This window comes from Microtus ochrogaster, chromosome 17 (assembly GCF_000317375.1).
Source record: "Microtus ochrogaster isolate Prairie Vole_2 chromosome 17, MicOch1.0, whole genome shotgun sequence".
Classification (NCBI taxonomy): domain Eukaryota; kingdom Metazoa; phylum Chordata; class Mammalia; order Rodentia; family Cricetidae; genus Microtus; species Microtus ochrogaster.
In genome coordinates this window covers 5,603,157-5,624,741 of record NC_022019.1, presented here as the reverse complement: position 1 = coordinate 5,624,741, position 21,585 = coordinate 5,603,157, and the positions used below count along the sequence as shown (strand labels likewise).

The window sequence follows — 21,585 nt, the reverse complement described above, 5'->3', positions numbered from 1 at the left end:
TCAGCAGGAACAGGAGTCGAGCTCAAGAGGCCTAGGGTCCTGTCTCCCAGGAAAGGCACATCTTTGAAATGACAGCTCCATGAGCCAGTCCCACCTCTGGCCCAAGGAAACCCAATCCAGAGACGGGGTCTCAAACTGTTCAAGACTCAAACAACGGAGACATCAACAGGTACCTGCTGTTAATCTAGACGGTAACCTCCTAAAGTGGGCAGAGCCCTTGAGCTGAGCTCCTGTGCCCAGCTGCCATCACTGTGACGGGAAGGGGGGGGGGGTGGCTGACCTGTGCAATGGCATAATCTGAGTTGTTGGTGGCCTGCATGCCCTCGTTCCCGCTGATCCCGACCCCTACGTGGGCTGTCTGGATCATCCCCACGTCATTGGCACCGTCCCCGATGGCCAGGGTGATGGCTTTCACCCGCTTCTTCACAACATCCACAATCTCAGACTTCTGCAGAGGGGACACTCTGTGAGAGAAGAGAGAAGAGGGAGGAGTGAGGACAGCAGGCACCCTTCCTGAGGGGACAGCTGCAGCACACGGGCTGCGTTCAGAGGCAGACACCAGACAACCTCCAAATCCAGTGTGTACATTTTCCGCTCACATGGGAAGAAGCTTTGAGGAAACAGGGGTTTGTGGCTTTCGAGTGTTTGCCAGATTCACGGATGCAATCTTATCTCTAAAGCAGCCCGTTTGCCATCCAAGGCTGCGTGGAGTGAGTGGCAAGCAAACCTTCTGGGGGGTATAGGCATTGCCCAAGACCAAACACAGGTAATCTAGCTACCAGAAGTGAAAATATCTCCCAAATAAACCAGAACACAGGAAGAGCCTCCCCCCTTTACCCCTGTATTTTACTAGGCATCCTGTACAGAGCTGGAACTGCAAGGAAAATTCCAGAGAATTCACAGGAAAGAAAGAAAATGGGCAGGGCACAAGAAAGGGCAAGGAGAAACTAGAGTGACAGGAAAGAAGATTTTCTCTATCTCTACCCAGAGATGACGATGTGTTTGCCAGGCAGCCAGGGCAAGAGGCTGAGTCTGGATATTCCCAGGCCTGAGGTCTTCTGCTACTGGAGGGGCAGGAGCACAGCCCAGTATGGGAAGACAAAAGTAGCCCTTGCCTGGGAGGATGGACAGATGCCAAGATCCCTCTGCACTCTGGGAAGAGGCCGTCTATGATCTAAGGACCCTGTGGGCAGCAATGTTGGTTAATAAACTGTTACACCACAGTGTAAGCCAGGATGATTCAGGGGCATGAAAAGTGCCACGAACATCTCAGGCCTGAGTTCTTTTTCATCCTGAATTGGTAAACTGACATTTGATTTGGGGAATTTACAAGGAAGCCCCCAGTTATCTCCAGAGGGAAGGACACAGTGGCTGTACTCACACGTGGGCTGTGCATACACTAGACCTGCATTTTTGCTTTTAAGTAATTTATTTATTTTTATTTTGTGGATATTGGCATTTTATACTGGTGAATGTATACCTGTGTGATAATTTTAGATCCTGGAGTTATAGACAGTTGTGAGTTGCCATGTGGGTGCTGGAAATTAAACCTGGGTGAGTGCTCTTAACCGGGGACCCATCTCTCCAGCCCCAAGACCTACTCCTTAAGAACCGCACCACTTGGTACAGTTGTCCTTGCCCCCCAAGATCAAGGGCACCCTGGGCAGATGTGGGGCTGCAGCTTCCTGGGTTTATATGTCACCCAACTGAGAGTGGGCTGGTGTAGAGAGAGGGGACATCACTTGGAGGGTGGCCACTGCACATTGAAGGAGGAGCTAAGAGAACTGTGGACATGAAATAAGGATGGAGCTAAATAGTGCAAGGATGTCGTTTGAGCCGAAGGTTGTTCGTTTTCTGTTGGGTGTTATAGTTTGGTTTTTAACATGTCCTACCGAGGCCCGCATGTTAAAGGCTTAGTCCCCACGTATTGGGAGTGGTGGAGCCTTTAAAAGATGGGGATTGTGACTGGAGAGATTGCTCAGTGGTTAAGAGCACTGAGGTTGATACCCAGCATCTACATTATGTCTACAACCATCTGTAAGTCCAGTTCTAGAAGATCTAATACCCTGTTCTGACTTCTGTAAGGGCCAGGCACACACACAGAACATAGACATACACCCAGGCAAAACACTCATACACAAAAAGCAAATTAATCTTAAAGAATTTTTTTTAATTAACAAAAAGATGGAGCCTAGTGGGAGGTCTCTCACTTATGACGAACATGATGTCGTGGGACCAAGCTCCTCATCTTTCTCTTTTCTACTTCCTAGCCTTGAGGTAAACATCTTTGGTCATGTACTCCCTGCCATGGTGTTCTGTTTCCGTGGGCCCCAGACAACAAGGATGATCGATGATGGAGTGAGACCCTACAAACCCCCCAAAACCAACAAAACAAAACAACAATACAAAACCCCTTTCATCCCAAATAACTTCCCTTATAGTAACAGAAAGCAGGCTAAAGAGACCAACAGGAGCGAGCTGCAAGTCACCAGGTTTGTTCAGTCTGGCTCTGAGATTTGGCTCTGAAGTCCCTCGGTTAAGCCTACAGCAATGGCTGGCAATACACCCCATGAATATCCAACAGCTGTCTCTTTCCAGCTAGCAAAAGCCAGAGGCGTATAAGGCAAGTGCTTCCCTGGCATTGGAGGCGCATGAAATTCTCATCAAGACTTTATTACGCTCTTACACTGTAAGACCTTGAGAAAATGTAAGTCGAGCACTCGCTCAGGGTTCAAAACAGATGTCAAACGGCCAATTTCTACAGAGCCGACGGGGCACCGCTACACTTCAGCCGCGCGGAGCCCTTGAGGATGCCAAGTTGCCACGGAGCAGAACACAGCTCTTTCCTCATCTTAATTCGGGACCTGGAACCACGCACCATACTTAATAAGCATTCCCAGCATATAATGTGTTCACCCCATAAAGTAAAGCCCCAGACCACATCTGAACTGAGCAAGGAGCTTGGAACACTTCTGTAACCAATTTTGTTGCGTTATGAATGAAAAACGTAAATGCGAAAAGTTCCATCAACTGAAGAGGTAATCTACGTATATAGAGAATGCAATTGATTTGCAAATGAAAAACTCCCTCTTGAGACGTAAAGAAGGGCTCAGTGCCCCCACAGCCTCTCATTTTCTGTGTTTCAACTTTTTAAAGCTAGTTCTCTCAAGTTACTGTGAACATAATACGTAAGTAAAACCAAGGGCGGATGCTTCCACAGAAGTGACGTCATACATTAGTTCACCTGAGCTATCTTTCAGAGTGGTATAAGTGAGCTTAGCAAGTCCCTTTCAGATGGGGCTGGGTCTAGATTATGGATTGGAGTACAGCATTCCCGTGAGCTGGAGGGACTGAAAAAGATTCCTTTCAGAAACATCCAAAAGAAGGCCGGGCAGATCACTGACACCAACCGACAAACCAGACTCACTGACACCTTTCACTAGCTGATCCCAAATGATTAACGAGACAACGTACAAGAAGTTTTCAGGTCACTGTGCCAAATCAGTGATTTTTCAAGCAACCAAAACAAGGAATAAAGTCATTGGCAGACCCTCATTCAGAAAGCCAGGGAAGGGCCTGTGCCATGGTTTGGATGAGAAATGTCCCCCATAGGCTCATGGATTCAAGCACTTGGTCCCTGGCTGGTGGCACTCTTTGTGCGGGCTAGAGAACCCTTAGGAAGTATGGCACTTGGCCAGCCTTTGAGTTTTAGAACCTGTGGTCCCACTTCCTGTTCCCGCTACTTCCTGTGTGTCTTTGAGGTGTAATCAGTAGGCTTTCTGCACTGGCTGCCACGCCTTTCCCGCATTAAAGGGCTGGATCCCCTCTGGAAACAGGAGCCAGATCAACCCTTTCTTCCTTCAGCTGCTTTGTGTCAGGACACTGGTGTGGCAACGGAGAAGTCACAGAGAGCCTGCGATGGGCCGAGGTGGTTTGTGTCGGGGTGATGAAAGTACTTCCTGGTTCCCGTGTTTCCTAGCCACACTTAAATGATACCACAGGTACACAGAAAAGGTCAGATAAATAATAATAATAATAATAACAACAACAACAATAAATAATAGTTCTGCAAAATCATTGAACCTCATTTAGTTCTTACAGACCTTAAAGAGTCTTCAAAATCAAGATGTAGCCTCAATTTAGACTGGTATTTCATTTAAGATATTCTACAAGTGTGAATACGTCACAGAAGATGGAAGTGGGGGGCGTCAGAATGAGAGAGATAATATTTTTCCTCCTCTTTCCTGTGCAATGCTGTGGAAGACTATCTATATGAAGTCTAAAACCCAAAAGGACTGAGCAACACACTGCCAACGTATCAGGTTTCACTTGAAAAAGTGTTCACTTTCCTGTAGTGGAAACTATTCCACGATGGGGATTTTTCTCTGAGTAGAGAAGCATTGAAATAAAAGACTATGACACGTTCCTTCTAGCTGCCACTTATCTTCCAAGGTTACAGTTTCTTTCCAGATTTATTGATTTTTACTTAATGCATATGAGTGTAGTATCTGCATGTATGTAAATGTGTCACAGGCATGCAGTGCCTGGAGAGGTGGGAAGAGGGCATTAGAGTCTCCGTAATGGGGTCTACAAACAACCGTGAAGCTGCCACGAGAGTGCTGGGAACTGACCCTGGGTCCTTTGCAAGGGCTCTCAATCATGAAGTAATCTCTCCAGCCCCATCAAAGTCTCATATCTCGGTCTTGAGATGGTTCGGTGGGGGAAAGCGACTTGCAGCCAAGCCCAGTGACCCAAGTTTGATCTCTGGGTCCCACATGGTAGAAGAAGAGATCCAACTTCCTCCAGTTGTCCTGTGATCTCTACATATACACCGCAACACACTTGTGATCATTTGTATATACATATATCCACAAAAATAGTTCATATAATTTAAAGTTATCTTATTTTAAGCACACACATACATACGTAATTTGTAGAAGCCCTCTCATAAGGCGTCCTGAAAAAGGCACCTCCATACTATGCTGAAATCAAGGGCTGGGTCTCGCCTCTCACGGCCCCCTTTGTTGTTTCATGACCCCCCACATACACGCACACCCCTTTCACACGGTGCCTTCAAAGCAGTGAAGATTGCTTCTCCACCACCCCCACTCCCCACCAGACTCCTAACACCAAATTGTGTCATACAGCAGAGATTCCGTGAATAACGCTGAGATTTAGATCCTGCTCCCCAGATGCAGTTCACCTCTAGCCCTAACTACAAAGCAAGGCAAAGGGCTGCCTCAGAGTCCCACACGAGCAGCATGGGACCATGCAGTTGTCAGACAACCGTGAGAGACCACGGAGACAAGCAAAGAATTCAAGATTGTCTGGACATCTCCGTGAAATCAGTATTTTCCATGAATGATAGTTCACAGAAAGCAGATAAAAATACGTCATTTTACCGTGCTCCAGGGACAGACCCTGTTTGCAAACTTCCTGACCAACATGCTGGTGGTCCCGATTCTATTTCCTGTTAGGGTCCTTGAAAACATTCCAGACTTCTTCTGACAGCTCCCATTGACAAATGGGCAGCAGCGATCTCTGGCCTCGCCAAGGCTCTCCTGGGAAGGGCTAACATGTGAGCCTGGTCTTTTCTTCCACCTCGCTTCTGCAGATCACAATGCTTTGATTGTTAGAGGCCAAGCATTAGCCCCTGGATATCATCTTGCACAAGCACTCGATGGGCTTTGTAGATACTTGCTCTCTGGGCATCAGGACTTCTCACATGGTCGTTTGGCAGCATTGGAAAATGTACGTCAGTATTTGCCTAGAATCACCTTCTCCTGCCATCTGGCATGCCTCACAAGGACCCTGGCACTATTAAGAACTATTCAGCAGTCTCTGGTAGGATAAGCATTTAACTTGTGGATTAAATGCAATGATGAACCTCTATCTATATTTGTAATAAAACCTGGCAAAATATGACATGATCCCTGGTGTGTCCAGGCACCTTTGTGCACTGTAGACCAGAAAACATCTGATAGTATTCTCTCTGTTTCTTCCCTATCAGTCACAACGTTCTGCAGTGGAGGCTGCTATGGACAAAGTACCAAGAGTCTGCAAGAAAGTCATGGAGAGCAGGCAGCAGTGTGAGCAACTGACTTCTGTCTTGGTAGTGTAACTAGCCAGTAACTTTGGGAATTTCACACCTATATTAAATTTAAATTGCAGGAGCTTACTATTCCTATGACATCATTTAAGCCCTGAAGCTTATTAACAATAAAGTATAAGTATTAATTAACAAAATCACTAAGGTACAATGTTTCCATCTTCCAGGATAGACCATTGCAATATGTTCTCCACTTTGAGACAGGAAGGAAGGTAGCCCAGGATAGCAAAATGTGTGTGTGTGTGTGTGTGTGTGTGTGTGTGTGTGTGTGTGTGCGCGCGCATCCCAGGGTAGGCCCCAAATTCTCAATTCTCCTGTCTTATCTCTCCAAGTCCTGGGGTGACAGGCAGGTATCATTTGGCATACCCAAAATTTTAAAATCAAGATTTGAACTCTGGCTTGTACTTCACAGAAAAGGGGGGGTGTGAGCTTCAAAAACATTCTTGTATAACTATGTTGCTGTGGCAGTGTGCACTTTCAAGGTGCATTAAAGTCATTGTCAATATAGAATCTTTACTCATGCAGTTTGTTCTTCCAGTGCACACATCACCCACAAGACATACATAGTCTTGGTTCTTCTGTAAACCGTCCTGGTACATTGAGCTCTTACTCCGAATCACCTACCCAGAGCTATATGCATTCCCAGAGCTATAGATTGATGCATTTTATCTGTCCTTCTCTTGAGGTTCCAGGAAAACAAGAGGGAAGGTGCCCTAGCACTGAGCTACTTACTCATAACTCTTGGAACATAAGGATGTAAGACTAGCCACTCTAGTAACCCAAAGCTATTCTATAGCATCTACAGCTAGTCAACTAGTTCAACACTACAAACGTTTCCTTTAAAATCTAGACTTAAATGGAGAAAGCCCCTAACAACTGGTTTAGAGATTCTGTCTGTCTGTCTGTCTGTCTATCATCTACCTACCTACCTACCTACCTATCATCTATCTTCTGTCTATCACCCATCTATCTATCTATCTATCTATCTATCTATCTATCTATCTATCTATCTATCTATCTATCTTCTATCTATCTATCTATCATCTATCTATCATCTATCTATCTATCATCTATCTATCTATCTACCTATCTATCTTCTATTTATCTTCTTATCTATCGATCTATCATCTATCTTCTATCTATCTTCTATCTATCATCTATCTATCTATCTATCTCTTTTATCTATATATCTATCATCTATCTATCTACCTATCATCTGTGTTCTATCTATCTATCTATCTATCTATCTATCTATCTATCTATCTATCTATCTATCTACCACCTGACTGGTATCAGTGACTGTGCCCCTGGTGGCTGCTCTGACCCTCGTAAGTCTTCTCTTCTAGGCACCACACATCGTCCTACTGCTGTGAGTAGTCATGGCAACTTGATACTCTTTATTAGCTGAGCAAATCTCTATAACTTGATCCTGCCTAAGGATGTAAAAGCTGCTTCAGCAGCTGAGATTCAGAAAGGGGCTGTGAGAAAAGGAGAGGCTGCCCGCCTGCCTGAGATCAGCTTACCCTGCCACTGAGAAAGGGCCACTATGAAGCACAGAGCTGTTTGCAGGTCCAGAATATACCCACATTCGTACTTGTATCAATGGCAACTTTATCAATACAGAACAATTACTGTGATGTTCTCATCATCTGAACAGAACCTCGTGTCTGAACACCTAAGTGGTCCAGGAAACAGTGTGGAATTTTCTAAGATCTGGGTGACCTCACTCGAGGTGGAAACGGAGTGTAGGGCCCATTTCGACCTGCACGTGGTTTAACAATCACTGAAAGTGACTGGCTACAGGCGGCCTCTTCCTCAGTGAGGCTGAAAAGAAAGGAACGGTCCAGGAAGGCTGGGATTTAAGTAAGACATTAGATCCCCCTGTTCCCAGGCTGGAACGGGGATTAGAATAACACATTTAAATACCTTAATGTTTTTAGCACAAAAAGCATTAATTTGATACTCTGCTTCCTCGAGGTGCTTCATTAAGGCCTGCGACCCTCTCAGGAGTGTCTACCTTCCTTGAAGTTAACACGCATAGACTGTCCCCACTGCAACTTCACTCTGTTTCCCAACAGTGCATCTGACCTCCGCTGTGGGGGAGATGGGAAGAAGAAACAGAGCCCAGGAAAGCTGAGAAGTGCTGGAGTAACTCGCGGTCCCTACAGGACCAAGCCGCGTGAGCTCAGGCGGCACTGAAAATTAACAATGGTGAGGAGAGGCTTCGATTGGCTTCAGTTAGACTTTCCCTTCTGCCACCACCTGTGCCAGGGGCCAAAAGTCACCTGACTGCCAGTCCGGCAAATACCCACCATGATGGCTTGAGTTCTGAAAAACAGGGGGTCAGTCTGTCTCATCTTGTTGTTCCATATAAACGAAGCAACTGAGAGACCCCAGCGCCAAAGGAACAGCCAGGGCCAATGCCATGCGTGTGCCACAGTTGGAGGGCAATGCCATGCGTGTGCCACAGTTGGAGGCCACCTGCGGGTCAGAGGATTTTTCTCCTGATTTCGTTTTTTGTCTTTTTTATCTTTTTCAGAGTGGGATTCGTGGAGTGGGAATAGGGGTTTCACCAAGTTCTTCCTTACAAGCAGCACACACACCTTCTAAGATCTAAGCCCATATTTAACCATTTACTAATCCTTGATCTCAATAGCAGGGCAAGAGGATGTTTTCCTGCTCCGTGACCATTTCAGTCAAACTGTCAAAAACAAACAAAGCTGGTGGCATTCTCTTATTCCAAACCAGCATAGAAGTGATACCTACAGAATATACACACCTAGTACACCCCCAAAAGAACGACAGAGAAAAACAGATGGAAAAGCGTCAGGTCGATGGTTCAGAGACACAGAGGTGGTAGATGGACAAATGTGGGCTTAAAGATTCACGACGGGAAGGTCTGGATGCTCAGTAGAAATGGCTGCAAGGCACTGAACACCCAGGGGAAAGAAGCCCCACTGATGGTGGTTGTTTGCATTGAAAGTCAACCCGAGAGGATCTAGGCACAACTTGGAGGCAGATTTCTGGGCGCAAATGTGTAGGATTTTTTTAGACTGGGTAAGCAGAAGTGGAAACCAGAAACACAGAGGGCATCCTTCCATGGACCGAGGTCCCAGACTGAACAACAAGGATTTATACCAGCCGGGCACCATGAGAGTGCTCCCCGCTTTCTGACTGTGGACACAATGAAACCAACTTTGTCCTCCTCCTGCCTCCATGCCTTCCCTGCAAAGATGATGCGCTGTCCTGTGCAACTGGGAGTCGAAATGAACCTTTTCTTCCTCAAGCCGGGTCTTGTCAGCTGTTTTGTCGTGACAACAAGTACCCGACACGCCAATCACAGCAGCAGCTGGCATGCGCTTCTGCAGTTTAATGGGCAATTTTGTCTCCTGATTCTTAACATCATAAGAAGAAGACCTTATGGGACCAAGGTCTGATTAGAAAGGTAGCTGGGCTTTTCCTCCATTGGCATAAGCTACTTGGTGTCAGTGACCTGTTTTTCAGATCCCTTAGCACAAATAAAATAGTTAACAAATTTTGCTGCATTATAGTTTCCTTTTTGTAGTGGCCTTATATGTTTCAGATATATCTTTTTCTCTTTCCTCTCAATTATAGTCATTTGTTTCATGTTCAAAGCTACGGTCATCACATTAATATAAGGACTGACAGTTTTGCGGTTTTGGTAAAAGAATGTGAAAGATAAAGACTTTGAGTTGATGACAATTTCAGATTTCAAGTTTCAATTCCACCTGGAAGCCAGACTTTTCAGAGTGAACTAAGACGCTAATAACCATATTTCTCAAATTGCAATGTGTGGCAAATGACCAGGGGATGTAGGGAATGACAGCATTAAGTGGGCAAAACCCTGACTGGCCATGAAAGGAACCTGGCCTCTCCCTGTCTGGATCTACTTCCTCCTCGGTGTTCTGTTTTTCTCCCTGTGGAGAGCAGCAAGGGCATCCTCACTGCTCCATCAGCTGTGATAGGTACCTCCAAGGAACGAGTAGAACCAAGGGGTCATAAAATGCTACTCCAGAAGGAGGCTGGAAATGCCAACCTGCGTATCCTGTTTCCTGGGCAGGGGAGGGAGTGGAGTGTTTTCCACACTCCGGCTGATCCAATCCTCACCACAGCACAACTATCATTCTCTCCATTTTACAGGTTAAAAAAAAAAACAGCTTAGAAAGGGTGACTCCGTGTGTCCAAGGTCACGTACCTATTCTAGACCTGAAGGCAGCTGGCTTCCAGGGTCTGCCTCAGCTGGGATGATCTTAGCTTCTGTGGAAATATCCAGAAGATTTTGTGCCCTTCTGCTGGGCAATTGGGGCTCAGCTGAGTGCAGGGCGCAGAGTACAACAGAAGAATGTCTATCCCAACGCCACCCAAAGCCAACAACTTTGCTACTCCTCCAGTTCTTATAACATGGCGCCACCAGCATTGCCATCTGTCTTACAAGACAGTTACAAACCACTGCTAACAGTAGACAAACACCTCCCTGGATCTTACCTCACCGCTAGGTTAGGCACCTCTACTGCCCGTGAGACCCAGCACCACCCACTATCTCTGTTGAGGGTCCCTGCAGGCTCCCAGATAGTTTTAGAGTAAGGGCTCTCTCCTGCTGGGCACCCGGCCTGGGAGCCTCTCAAGGTCTTCAGAATGGAGATGGATAAGAACTAGGAGAGGAATCTTGGCTGACATGTTCCCGCTTGGATTTTTCCCCTTCCCTTTAAGTCCCATTACAGATAATTTCCTTGCGGAATTTTATAGAAAATTTTATAAGATACAGTACAAGTTAATCATCCCTAAGTTCGAAAACCAGAAATCTCATAGGCAAAACCTTCTGAGTGCCAACACGATGCCACCAGTGAAAACTTCCACACAACAAGGTTTCATTCACAAAACTATTAAAAAGTACTCTATAACATTACCGTCTGGCTACGTAAATGAGGTGTGTGCAAAATGAACAAATTTCAGGGTTAGGGTTGGGTCCAACTACCGAGAGATTTTATTATAAATATGCCAAAATCTGAAAAATTCTAAAACCTGATATCAGTCTGGTGCCAAACATTTCCTGAGGAAGGCCAGCTTGCTGTCCTTGCACACCCTGGAGATGACGAAGCCAGGACAGGTCTCAGGAGAAGACCTGGGGCTCGGAGTTTTGGCTGCCCACACTCCCATGGTGTGCTCTTCCTTCAATTCCCTGTGCTGCAGCAACCACAGCACGGCAACAAGCGTGTGTTATAAGGAAACCCACAGGTTTGGAGCAGGGAGTTTTTAGGGCGGATGGAGGAAAGGCTTTGGCCATTTTCCCTGAGGTAGCTTTGTCCCCCCATACAGTTGAGAAGCACATGGAATCAGCTCACCTCTGCAGACTGTAATATCATGGTTTTTCTCGAATGACAGAATGGGACAATCAGATCAATCTGTCCTCATGCCCTAAACCCACACCAGCTGTCTGCTAGAGTAAATTAGAAAAACAGGGGAAACCTGCAGCCACACCGCAGGTATCACCTCTATGATGTCACCCACCACAGGGGGATTCTCTTCCCTTCAGTGCTGGAACAAGTTTCCCCCTTACTCTCAACAATGCCATTACAACAAAACCAAGAACAACCCCTAGCTGGCCAGAGAGGCAGTGGTGATGCAGGTATAAGAGGGGAAGGCTCTAGTCTGCTCTCTAGGAGAGCATGGTAGACGTTACAGGAAACAATTTTCAGTCCTCAGAGGACAGGGGAGATGGAAGGTAAAGTGTGCTTGCCTCTCAAGCCAATGGCCTGAATTCAATCCCCAGAATTCGAGTTAAAACAAACGGACATGGTGGTGTGCACCTGTAAGCCTAGCTGGGGAGACACAGACAGGCGGGTCCCCGGGGCTCACTGGGCAGCTGGCCTACTCTGATTTGCAGGTTCCAGATCAGTGAGAGACCCTGTCTCAAAAAACACAGTGGGCAGTGCAAGGTGGTAGGAGACTGTGCTCTGACCACCATGTGCACACAGTGCATACACCCTGCATGCACATAGGCCCCCATCACATAGATGTACACAGGCAAACATATACGCAAGGAAGCCCAACTGTGTAAAAATAGCATGAGATGGTTAACAAGCAAAGAGCACAGCTGTCCACTCCAATGGGTGACCTAATGAAATTCAGTTATTAAAACTAATGGACTTTCAGGCTGACCGAAATGGATAGGCGAGTGCCAGGCCTTCCCTGGGGCGAGCAGATCCATGGCAGCAATCCATGACTGCTGGACAAGTCACGCAGATTTGTGGCTCTGCCAGGGGAGTCTTTCTTTTTGAGTCCTTGAGAATCTGCGTGACTTGTCATGAGGAGGGGGCCCACCCCTACTTCTCCTAGATGGTGTGGTAGGAAAGGAAATGGACTCTCCCCTCACTCTGGGGAGTTACCGCTGCCTCAGTTTTGTGGTGGGTGGCTTTCATCTTTTGAGCTCACCCTAAGCACAAGAATACGGAGATCCTCAATGTAATCTGGGGCTTTATCACAAGACTCCCATTGGCTGCCAGTTTCCAGAGATGATGCCAGAGAAGCGCCCACCCCTCCAGTCACCTCCCTGCAGGTGGGTCCTGTGTCAGTCTCTGGTACAGAACTGGGGCTGTGCCGTGGTCTGCCCCAGCACAGAGACTGACCCCATTACAGCTGCACCAGCTCCACCCTGCACAGCAGAGTTCTGTGTGTATGGCAGGGAGCAAAGCCAGGAACCACACTGCCCAGAGTGTCTGGCCAACCCAGAGTTCCACTGCAAGTGAGCTACAAGCGACTTCTTTTTGCTTTTCCTCTTATTTATTTTTTTTATGTTTTAGAATATTTATTATGAGTGAGTACATCCCATGTTCATCTTTTTGGGTCTGGGTTACCTCACTCAGGATAGTATTTTCTATTTCCATCCATTTGCATGCAAAATTTGAGAAGTCATTGTTTTTTTACCGCTAAGTAGTACTCTAATGTGTATATATTCCACACTTTCTTCATCCATTCTTTCATTGAAGGACATCCAGTTAGTTCCTGGGGCAGCTGAGGATAGGGAACCTGAAATGATCCTATCCTATAGCCATACTGATGAATATTTTGCATATCACCATAGAACCTTCATCTGGCGATGGATGGAGATAGAGACAGAGACCCACACTGGAATACTGGACTGAGCTCCCAAAGTACCAATGAGGAACAGAAGGAGGGAGAAGATGAGCAAGGAAGTCAGGACCAAGAGGGGTGCACCCACCCACGGAGACAGTGGGGCTGATCTATTGGGAGCTCACCAAGGCCAGCTGGATTGGGACTGAAAAAGCAGGGGATAAACCCGGACTCTCTGAATATGGCGGACAATGAGGGTTGCTGAGAAGCCAAGGACAATGGTACTGGGTTTTGATCCTACTTCTTGTTCTGGCTTTGTGGGGGCCTAGCCAGTTTGGATGTTCACCTTCCTAGACCAGGATGGAGGGGGGAGGACTTTGGACTTTCCACAGGGCAGGGAACCCTGACTGCTCTTCAGACTCGAGAGGGAGGGGGAGAGGAGTGGGGGGAGGGTGGGAGGAGTGGGAGGCTGGGAGGAGGCGGAAATTTTTTTTCTCAATAAAAATAAATAAATAAATAAAAAAGAAATTTATGCATGTCAAAATTCTCCACAATAAAAAAATAGAATATTTATTAAAGTACAAAATTGTTGGAATTAAGATGAATAGAAAGACATATTAAATATTTACAAAAAACATTGATAACAGCACTTAAGTAACATATACAACAGCACAGAAAGGTCTCTGCATTCGCAAGGTGGAACTATGTATGGAGACATAGACTGGACCACACTTCACGGCTGAGCAGTTTTGCCTGCTCCCTGTGATCTCATGTTCGAAAGGCATCATAAGAAAGTCAGGACACCATGTAACTGGCCTCCTTGCTGCCTGTGCTGAGGTCATGAAGACACTTTTCTTATTTCCACTAGACATGCGGTAGCATGGTGTTTCTGTTTTCAGTTGTCTAGGTAGAATTCCACCACATAGAACTGGATAATTCTTCTATAAATACGGTATTCAACTATGATGTTCTGCATTTTTGTTTTAGCCATGAGAAATTGCTCATACCCTTTTGAATATCATCAGAGGCTGTAGAAAGTCACTTTGACTGTGTCTTTCTTTTATTTTTTTAAAACAGATTCTCACAACACAGCTCAGGCTGACCTGGATCTTCCTATGTGGCCCAGGATGGCCTCTAATTTATGGCAATTCTCCTGCCACAGTCTCTAGCATGTTGAAATAACATCAATAAGCCACCAAACTAGACTATCAGAGGATCGTACCCATGAGAGGCCACACTTCATGGTGGGCTTCTGATTTCCAGGTTTGTCACCTCTCTCTTGCATAGATATGGCATCGCTTGCCATTTTCACCCTTATTTCTCAGTGTCTCTGCCCTGTCTAGGCTTGTCCCTTCTCTTGCCAAGCAAGCTTGAAGCTACAAAGGGAGGGCCCAGTTCCCCCCATCGGAGCGGACCCTGTGTTGTTGCTGGTGCTTCCCAGTGAAGTGGGGGATACAGCATTCATTGACATATTGCTCCTGCCCTGTATCAGGCTGCTGCTATGCACAGCCCAGCTAGGTACACAGTGGAGGCAGGTGAAACAGGGGAAAACAAGTTAGAAAAACTCAGGAAGCTGGTTCTGAAATCATGGACAGAGGTACTAGCCAAGCCCCATCCAAAGAAGTTTGGTACCAGCGACACTTCTGGCAGAACATAAACAGACTGGAACTATACAAAATGCTTGCTCAAAAAAAACCAAGCCATGAACCTTGTTTTGAACCACAGTTGAGAGTAAAGCCCATTATGGCAGAGAAGGCATAGTGATCAGAGGGGCTCTGGCTGTGGCAGTAGGAACAGAGGCAGCTGGCCATACTGCATCCACACACAGGCTCCAAAGGAAGATGGATGCTGGTGTGCCGGGCTAGCTTCCTCAGTTTCCCCTTTTTATTCAGTCCAAGATGGCAGCCCATGATATGTCTTACTCACATCTAAGGTTAAACTTCCTCGGTTAAACTTCTCTGAAAGCATCCTTACAGACATGCCCGGAACTGTATCTCCAAGGAATCCTAAACGGAGTCATGCTGACCGTGAAAATTTACCCTCACAGCACAGAAAACCCACCAAGCCAGTTGAGTCCTATTTACACAGAAAGCTGCTTTCCCAGGAAAGGGGGGGCTTTGTATGTAGAAAATGGTGGTACTAGCCATGATCCCAAAGGTACTTGGAGAATGCAGTAGAAGAGTTTATAAACCCAGGAGTCTTCCTCACAAAACCTTTGGCTCCTTTGTGCCCATGTAGCTGGGCACAAGTCATTGTTCAGGAATGCAGCGATGCAGTAAGAACCCCAGGCTCCCAAGCCTACATCTCTGGGACCTGAATGCACTGATTTCTGAAAACACATGACATGGCTGGCATGGAACTGAAGTCACCTGACCTCAGGGACTAGACTGGGAGGGGATGACAGCATTGGGGTGAGGACAGCTGATGTGGAGGTGACAGGAGAGGCTGAGGGGGGGCTGGCCTAGGCTATCTATCTAAGCGGGTCACCGATCGGGAATTGCAGACAAACACAGTTTTCCACAGGAGGGCTGTTCCAGGGGAGGACATCACATTTTGGACCTGCAAATTTGACTCTGGTCAGTCCTCACAGTTGTGGGCTTTTTGTTTGTTTTGGTTTTTTTGTTTGTTTATTTTTTCTTCAGATTCTTTTCCATTATTTGTGGAAGCCTGGTAAACCCACCATGTGCTAAAAAATATCCTAAGCATTCCTAACCTGCTCATCACACTAGTTTGGCCTGACCCACCTCATAAAATAGGGCTAGGAACATGTCTATTTGCCTATACAGTCAGGCAAAACCACCTAGGGCAAATCCTATCTTATGATTAAGAGTGGGATAGATGACAGAATTGACCCCATGATCGTGTGATTGACTGCCTAGGTCCTGAACTTAGAATTTCTTACAGTTTTTCAGTGTGGCTGTATGCATTCCAGACAAGCATCCCATGACTGACGTAGTACATTCTCAGACCAAGGTTTCACTTTTATTATTATCTATTTTGTGTCTGTGCACCATATGTGTGCAGAACCCATGGAGGCCAGAAGAGGGCACTAGATATCCCAGACCTGGAGTTACTTACAGAAGGTAGTCAACCACCATGTGGGTGCTGGGAATTGAACCCGTGTCCTTTGGAAGAGCAGCCCATACTTTAACCTGCTGAGGCATCTCTCCAGCCCCTGCTTGACCTTTTGATGGTGTGAAAGCACACACACACATCTATTTTTTCCTATTCACTATAATATTAATAAATTCCATGAGATAGCCAACACACTTGTTATAAAATAAGCCTTGGGCTGGATAATTTTGCTCCATTTCTGGCTAACGAAGTGTTCTGAACATGTTCAAGGTAAGCTGGGTCCAGATGTGGTGTGCAGTAGATTCCACATATTAAATGCATTGCCCATGTGTTCAACTTATTGTGGGCTTATTGAGGTGTGAGCCATTGCAGGCTCAGAAGCATCTGTGTTTAACTGGAATGTTACCCAGTCGTGTTTGATGAAAAGTGCGATGTGTGCTCCAGAGAGCCCTTATGAAACAGTCTACTACATCCCAGCCACAAACCACTGGACACGCGGATTCCACCACTTGACACCACCACCCAAGCAGTAGCATCACCAGAGTCTCCGTTCTGGGCTCTAGAGGGATGCCGAGGAGCTGATACCCACTAACACAGTGACACGTCTCTACACATGAACTACTAAGTCAGGGTTCATCTACATGCAAATGTTCTCTCTGAAGTAAACATAGATGTTAACTATCAGAAACAAAGGAAATGTGTGACAGCTGACTAAGCCATTCGATGACAAGAATATTCTGCCTGTGCTTTTTAGTAGAAAACGTTCAGGAGTGTAGGTTCACTGCCATCTGCTGCCCAGCTACCTCCAAGGCCTCCCTCTGCTCCTAAGAAGCTTAGCTCCCTCAGAAAATCCTTTGTGACCTCCCAGGCAAGCCTGGTTCAGGAGGCAGCCCCTTCAGGGGATCCTCCCACTTTCTCCTCTAAACACGCCCCCTCTGGCACACCCCACTCCCCACTGCCTCTTCCTCTAGCACATGGGTCCTGACTGTTCATGACCCAAGCACTTGCCCCAGTCCTGCCTTTTCTGTTGACCAAACCTCCTTCTGTTCACCTCCCTAGCTCCCAGGCTACAACTTGCAGGCTCTCCTTTGGCCCCACCTCCTCACCGGCTTGCTCTAAGTCCTAAGACCTCCTGGAAAGGGAAAGGAAGGACCAGTCAGAGACAGCCACTGTTTACCTGGGAAAGCTGTAAAGCTGTCTCCTTCAGCATCTCCCTGCACCCAGCCCTTATCTTAATAAAAATGTCAACCAGTTCTAAGAGGAAGGAAAAACAGTAAGTGCTAAGGCCCCCATCACATCACGATGGCAAGCTACTCTGAACGGCAGTATGTCTACTGCTGTTACAACTTCACCATCCTCCGGCTACCAAACATACCATTGCTTTCAAAGCTTAGGACAATGTTCATTTGTTTCAGCCTCTGCATATGGTTGCTGAAATGCCAAAAGTATATATAAGTGGTGGTGACGGTGGGAGTGGCTCCTCGCTACACCCCAAACATATGAAGAAGAAAAAGAGAAAATCCCATCTTGCAAATGCCACGAGCCAGGTGAGAATAAGTGCTAGTACAAACAGATGCTTTGTGCTACCTGAGCGGGTCACTACTGCACCCAAGCAACCACAGCCCCTCTGCTGATTCCCCAGCTGGGGCTGCAAGTGTTTCAGCTGATGAACAGGCCCTGAAGCAGAAGCCTCTAAAGGCAGGCTAATTGCCCAGCAGAGCAGGGACTTCTTTTGGTTAATTTACTAATACAGAAAGCACAAGAAAAGAAACTATGTTCCACAAGACACAATTACACAAGTGGCCGCTGCCTCCTCCTGGAGTGCCAACCTGAAAGGTGAGTGGGGCCAATGGAAAAGTAACAAACACTCTATGTTGTCTCATGCTTATGGGGTTTCCCTCTCTGTGTTATAGCGTTTCGTTCAGTGGCTCAACCAAAGAGTTTACATAATGTTTTTAAAAAGTTCCAGTAAGGTTAAAAAAAAAACTTCAAATAGATGTCATGGGGAAAATCAGGTCACTCCAAACAGTTCTAAGTAACATTTAAAACATGAGGCAGACAGAACTCTGGTTGCTTTGCTGGAATGTTTCCAACAAGAAGTTTCACAGACAAAAAAAATCTCTTTTCATCAAAAAATTTTCTACCATAGTTTTTTTTCTATTTTTAAATTTTATAATAAAATAAATTTGCTTATATAGTACACTGCTACCAAGGCTGGGCATTTTCCTCTATCACTCTGTACTGTATTTTTTGAGCTAGGATCCCCAACTTGACCTAGAGTTTGCTGACTGAGCTGGCCTGGCTGGGCAGTGATCCCGGGATCCTCACTCTGCCTCCCTGGTGCTGTGCCCAGCTTCTACCTGGGAGCAGAAGATTAGAACTCAGGTCCTCATGTGTGGGCAGCAAGCCCTCCACCATTGTGTCACCTCTGCAGCCGAGAGAAACCTTTCTAACACAAGCAAGTAGAGCTCACTTATCATGTTAGGGACACTCATACACTGCCGTGAAACAAGGCGGTACTACCACTCAGGGGTAGAGCATTTAGCACGCCTGTGTGAGGCTCCAGGCTCCGCCCCCCAGTGTTGAAAAGAAATGTAGCCATGCAGAGGAATTGCTTACTCACTGATTTCCTTTTCCACATTGGGCTTTAAACACTACAGTAATGCCACAGTCGAAGGGAATTAAAATCATATGAGGAAGTATTTAACTCTCACAAACTTTCATGAATGACCAGCTTTAGGTTCTAGACATCGAAAGAATCTCTGCGGAGAAGCTAACTTCCGTGTTTGTAGATTTTAATGAAGTCAGAGGAAACTGTCATCACACTCCAAAGTCCAAATTGGGTCATTTCCTTTTCTGAGGACCATTTTTCAGGTAATTTAATTTTATGATTGCAAATATCATTTGACGTCAACACTCATTATCCACCTTGCCATTCTCCTGTGTCCACCTCCCAAATACCAGGACTGCAGGTATGAACACCACACAAGTTCATCGTACACTATTTTAAAGAATGTACCAGCATTTCTTGAGCAGCCCAATACTACTGTACCCTAGGCTGTGAACTGGAGATGGAGATGAATACTTTATAAGATTTCTGAGATGAACAAATATTGGTAATGTATATCTACAGACTTTAGCAGATTAAATTCCGCCCTATATTCTGCAACAAATGGGTTTCAACACCCTCACAGTGGGTATGGAAGTCAGTGATATTAACACACACACATACATACAGACACACACACACACACATACACGTATGCACGCATGCATGCACATAAGCATGCACGCACGCACGTAAGCACGCACACGGGCAGGCAGGCACACACCAGTTCATACTCGCCATGTGCTGTAGCCCTAACTTTCACAGTCTGAGACGGGACGTCACAACTGGCAACCTTTTCTTTTTTTGTCCTTCACGGTTTCACGGAGAGCAAAGTCTCTTAGCGCAGATTTCGGCAAGTTCAACATAGAAGCTTTCTTTTCTCACCAGGTAGAGGGCTTTCACCTTTCCACTCCAGGGAAACACTTCACAAGCTTTTCTCTGGATGTGACATGGCTGATCTCACACTGTGGGTCATTACCGAGCAACTAAGGGTGACTTGAGAGCAGGCATTTTGGTTCTGCGACCGTGGGCTTCAGGGCCGAATGGGCTAAACGGTGATAGTTTATGAAGCTTCCCATGAAATGTTTTGCAGCACAGTTGACCATGGGCAACTGGGCCACGCAGGGTGAAACTACAGGTGGGGGAAGATAATGTTCATGAAGTCTCTGTTGAACTATTTGCAGCACATTCTCTCTGCCTGGAATGCATCCTGCCTGCACTGATTCCTCCCCGGTGTCTTATACATATCCCCACTGTTTATGCCGATTCCCGCTTTAGTCTGCGCTTCATTCAAGCATACAGAAAAAAAAGATATTTGCTATTCTAAATCTCTCAAAGATAATGACACCATCCCTATTTAAAAAACAATTTAAAAACTCTTGGGTGAGAGCAGGAAACATGGGGAGGAAGGGTTCTCAGGCTCCAGAGGAGGCCGGAACTCAGCAGTGGCTCCCTGTGGTCCCTGAAATGCTCTGAGATACAGCTAAGATGGTTTCATTGGCAACAATTTAGTCACAGTGGTATTTTGAACATACAGTCCAAAAAGCTGGAGCTGTGTCTACACTGTTAAGTTAAAGTTGAGAAACATCTATGGATTATTCAACAAGGACTTGGACCCCAGCTGTACAATCAGCTTTCTTGCTACCTGACTATGCAGCCCAGTATCTGACAGACTTTCCCTCCAATTTCTGGCGAGCACTGTCAGATGCTCAGCTTTATTAAGGATGGGATCAGGATGGCATAACTAATACTTGTCCATGTGAGAGAACATAATAGTCTCAACTACAGCTGCATTTTCTTTTCTAACTACAGTGCAATCTCATAAATACTTGCACAAGTATACAAAGTTATACAGAAAATAATATACAATCTATGAGATACTGTACAAAGTTACTTGAAAGATTTTTCTACAGAAAGATCATTGCCTGCATCGAAGGACCAAGAGTACAAATTCAAGCTCAAAGTCTTTGCTCAGCTTCCGTCTAAAAGACTTCATTTACCCAAATGCCAGACTTCCTCCTCATGTCCCGAGCTGAGCACCGACAGGAAACCTTTACACAACCATCCCACATCCCACTTCGCAGCCATGTCATCGTCCAAAGCCAGTGACAGTCTGGAAATCATCACCAAGTCTCCCTTCTTGTTGCTGGAATGTTTGCTTGCTTTTGCATTCTTTGGTCTTGAACTGGTTGTGTTATCAGTTGACTAGAAATGCCATTGAGAATGCCAATCCCAACCAGAAAGTACAAATATGAATAGTATGTGCTTAGGAATCCTTTCTGAAAAGCATCTTTTCATTTATAGACTAATGTTTATCTATCTATCTATCTATCTATCTATCTATCTATCTATCTATCTATCTATCTATCTATCTATATCTATCATCTATCTATCTATATCTAATCTATCATCTATCTATTTCTATCATCTAATCTATCTATCTATCTATCTATCTATCTATCTATCTATCTATCTATCTATCTATCTATCTCTATCATCTATCTATCTATATCTATCATCTATCTATCTATCGATCTATCTATCTATCACCTATCTATCTCTATCGATCTATCTATCTCTATATCTATCTATCTATATCTATCGATCTATCTATTGATCTATCATCTATCTATCTATACCTATCTAATCTATCTATCTATCTATAATCTATCTATCTATTTATCTATTAATCTATCTATCT

General features: G+C 45.6%; 1 protein-coding gene across 1 annotated transcript in view; it reads right to left on the bottom strand.

The window, feature by feature from the left end:
- Atp8a2 (ATPase phospholipid transporting 8A2) overlaps nt 1–21,585 on the bottom strand; it is a 568,947-nt gene that overhangs the window by 249,380 nt on the left and 297,982 nt on the right. The window contains exon 26 of the mRNA XM_026783162.1: nt 281–464. Within this exon, the coding sequence (XP_026638963.1) occupies nt 281–464 (184 nt within the window). The remainder of the gene's footprint in view (nt 1–280; nt 465–21,585) is intronic.